Below are 3,722 nucleotides of genomic sequence, written 5' to 3'. Positions count from 1 at the left end.
CTGAATGGCTTTTTCTGTTCCACTTTGAATTGTTTTCTGGACAGATTCTTTCTAGCCAGGTAACATGGCACAGTGGAAGTGACTATAAGGAAAAAGCAGTGGGTACTAAGGGCCTGGTGTTGGTGCTAGGTGCATCTAAGGTGCTTTCATTTAAGGCTAACTGTGATCAGGTTCTAGAGACAGAATGCACACAGCAGTTCATTGCACTGGAGGTGATTGTTAGTGTCACTCAGGGTCCTGATAGATGCACAGCAGATGATCTCCAGAGATCCTCTCCTGGGAGAGCCTCCCAGAGGCCTGCAAGGAGAGGACTAGAGGGAATGGCCTTGAGCTGAGCCAGGGCAGAGTCAGATTGGATGTGAGGAGAAATGTTTTCCCTGTTGTGGTGTTGAGGCACTGGGATATTGCCCAGGGAGGTGGTGGAGTCACCATCCCTGGAGGTGTTGAAGAGGCCTCTGGATGTGGCACTGGAGGATCTGGTTTAGGGTTTAGGGGTTCCAGCAGTGATGGGTTAGTGGTTGGGCTGGATGATCTTAGAGGTCTCCTCCAACCTTGATGGTTCTATGTTTCCAACCCTAACAATTCTGTGATTCTATGAAAACTGCCATGACAAAATATTCATATGATGTTCTGTTTCTGGTGCATTGGATGTTCCTTCAAGGCTTAATTGCTTTATTCTGTACTTAGCTTCCATCTCCAGAGGAGAAGTGTCAGCAAGTTCTGGAACCACCATATGATGAAATGTTTGCAGCCCACTTAAGGTAAAAAAATGTGAAGTCAGTTGTGAGGCATCCAGCAGGGATGGGGAAGGATATCCTTTACTGTACTTACCTATTTTAAAGGACTTATATATCTGAAACCTTGGTATTGATTGCTCTTGCAAATAATGCTCCCACAACATATTTGTAGGAAAGCTGGCTGCTCATGGCTTGACTGGGTGGAGTCTTCCATGGGTTGTAACATACTGGCTGATGCCTGGAGAGTTGTGATGAATGGAGCTAAATCTAGTTGGGGCTGTCACTAGTGATGTTCTCCAGGGCTCAGTGTTGGGGCAGGTCCTGCTTCACATCTTCACTGATGATCTGGATGTGGGGATTGAGGCACCCTCAGTGAATTTGCAGAGGACACTGTGTTGGGTGTGAGTGTGGATCTGCCTGAGGGTAGGAAAGCTCTGCAGAGAGACCTGGAGAGATTGGATCAGTGGCTGAGGACAACTGCAGGAGGGTCAACAAGGCTTAGTGCTGGTCCTGCCCTTGGGACACAACAGCCCCATGCAGCACTACAGTGGGTGTTGAGGCACTGGGATATTGCCCAGGGAGGTGGTGGAGTCACCATGCCTGGAAGTGTTGAAGAGGCATCTGGATCTGACACTGGAGGATCTGGTTGAGGGTTTAGGGGTTCCAGCAGTGACAGGTTAATGGTTGGACTTGATGATCTTAGAGGTCTCCTACAACCTTGATAATTCTAGGATCATTTTTTACAATTATTAAGCTTAGTGCTCTATTAAAATACTTGTGGCATTTTGTTAGGAACATTTCTAACCATATTCCTGTGTCTTTTAAATGAACTGTAAAGCTTTATGCCTGTTAAGAGGCTGAAAGAAATACTGGTCTTATTGTATACAATATATTCTAATATCATGTATCTTTGGCAGGAATACTTGTGGCATTTTGTTAGGAACATTTCTAACCATATTCCTGTGTCTTTTAAATGAACTGTAAAGCTTTATGCCTGTTAAGAGGCTGAAAGAAATACTGGTCTTATTGTATACAATATATTCTAATATCATGTATCTTCTCTTTGGCAGGTGTACTTATGCTGTTGGAAACCATGACTTTATAGAAGCATACAAATGCCAAACAGTTATTGTCCAATATCCTTTTCCATAAATCTGGGGTATTGTTGTCAGGTTAACTCTGCTTTCTTGTGGAAATGTTTTCCCTGTGAGGTTGTTCAGGCACTGGAATATTGCCCAGGGAGGTGGTGGAGTCACCATGCCTGGAAGTGTTGAAGAGGCATCTGGATCTGGCACTGGAGGATGTGGTTTAGGGTTTAGGGGTTCCAGCAGTGACAGGTTGGGCTTGATGATCTTAGAGGTCTCCTCCAACCCTGATGGTTCTGTGATTCTGTGTAGTAATACATGGTGCCATTCAACAGCAGTTTCTTAAATCTGTGCTTCATTTCATGGCGTTTTAAATTCTCCTGAACACAGCACATCTTTCCTGCGAGCATTTCAGGCACATAAAGAAGAAAATTGGTGAGTACATCCTAGAAAGCTACTAGGAACTAGATTCATCTTTCCCTTTTACCATACCATAGTAGTCCAACTAAAGTTATGGCTAAGTTTTTATTTATCCCTCAGTGATGCTTAAATTCAGCCTAGTTGGTGCAGATTGCTTTATTTAAAGTTTAATATATGTTTTCCTAGTTTTATGACCAACTAGCCAAAAAAATATGGTTATTTCCTCATGTCTTACTGCATGATTTTCACTTCCTCACTGCAGTATGTTTTACCTTTCCAGGGCCTTACCTATTATGTATGCTGTAGCCCTTGACCTTCGAATTTTTGCTAATAATGTAAGTAGATCTGATTAACAACCTAATTTCTTCTATCTGTTTGGCATTTCCAGGATGGAAGTAGTTGAGACTTTCTTACACAGCTTTGTTTTGCTCAGTTCTCTTTAGCTCATTGGTTAGGACACTAAATTCATTGGGTTTTATTGAAAATTGAGGTGGCTCTGTCTGTCCATCTCCCATTTGCAGCTGGAAGCAGAGAGGTTCTGAGCACCTGCATGCAGCTTCCAGCAGTTCTCTAGAACTTGTGAAGGGATTCAGTACTTTCCTTATTGAGTAGCATGTGGCACAACTCACTGTTTCCAAGTTACCCTTGGGATTTGGTGGAAATCTTTATAAGGGTGGAGGTATCACAGAAAACTGAGCTATTCTAACCCTTCATGACATCTGAAGAGGGAAGATTCTGCTTTGCCCTTTCCCAACTGTGTGCACTGCTTTTGATGCTCATTGGGGCCCTTGCTGAGCCCATGCAACTGCTGACATGCAAATAATCCCCAAATTGACATTATTTCCCTTGGGCTGGTGAATTGAAGTAGCTTTTGTAGGGATCTTTTGAGAACTGCTAAGCTAAGGCGAGTGGCAGAGTTGTGATTTTCTCCTAATCAGTTTACCTGAAGAGGTGAAGCTAGATTTCAGGTTGGGTTGGAGTTTGACAATATCATAGAATCATAAAATTCAGGGGTTGGAATGGAGCTTAGAGATCATCCAGCCCCAACCCCCTGCCCTGGGTAGGGACACCTCCCACCACACCAGGTTGCTCAAGGCTTCATCCACCCTGACTGTGAGCACTGCCAGGGTTGGGGCAGCCACAGCCTCCCTGGGCAACCTGGGCCAGTGTCTCACCACCCTCACAGGGAAAAACTTTTTCCTCACATCCAGCCTCGACTTTCCCTCCTTCAGTTTGAACCCATATCCCCATGTCCTGTCCCTTCAGTTCTTAACACAGAGTCCCTCTCTGGCTCCTTGTAGACCTTTCAGATTTTGAAAAGTTCCTCTGAGGTTTCCACACAACCTTCTCTTCTCCAGGCTGAACAGACCCAACTCCCTCAGCCTGTCCTCATACAGGAGATGCTCCAGTTCTCTTAGCAACCTCGTGTCCTCTGGACTTGCTCCAACAGTTCCATGTCCTTCTTCTGTTGAGGCCACCA

General features: G+C 44.7%; 1 protein-coding gene across 1 annotated transcript in view; it reads left to right on the top strand.

Moving 5' to 3' along the window:
- PCID2 (PCI domain containing 2) overlaps window positions 1-3,722 on the top strand; it is a gene marked incomplete at its 3' end in the record, with an annotated part of 8,656 nt that overhangs the window by 2,608 nt on the left and 2,326 nt on the right. The window contains exons 3-6 of the mRNA XM_009082576.1: window positions 688-761; window positions 1,808-1,873; window positions 2,216-2,257; window positions 2,523-2,577. Coding sequence (XP_009080824.1) covers window positions 688-761; window positions 1,808-1,873; window positions 2,216-2,257; window positions 2,523-2,577 — 237 coding nt within the window. The remainder of the gene's footprint in view (window positions 1-687; window positions 762-1,807; window positions 1,874-2,215; window positions 2,258-2,522; window positions 2,578-3,722) is intronic.

Source organism: Acanthisitta chloris, unplaced genomic scaffold (assembly GCF_000695815.1).
Source record: "Acanthisitta chloris isolate BGI_N310 unplaced genomic scaffold, ASM69581v1 scaffold19149, whole genome shotgun sequence".
In the NCBI taxonomy this organism is placed as follows: Eukaryota; Metazoa; Chordata; class Aves; order Passeriformes; family Acanthisittidae; genus Acanthisitta; species Acanthisitta chloris.
Note: the sequence above shows the minus strand (reverse complement) of the source record. Positions and strands in the feature narration are given on the sequence as shown.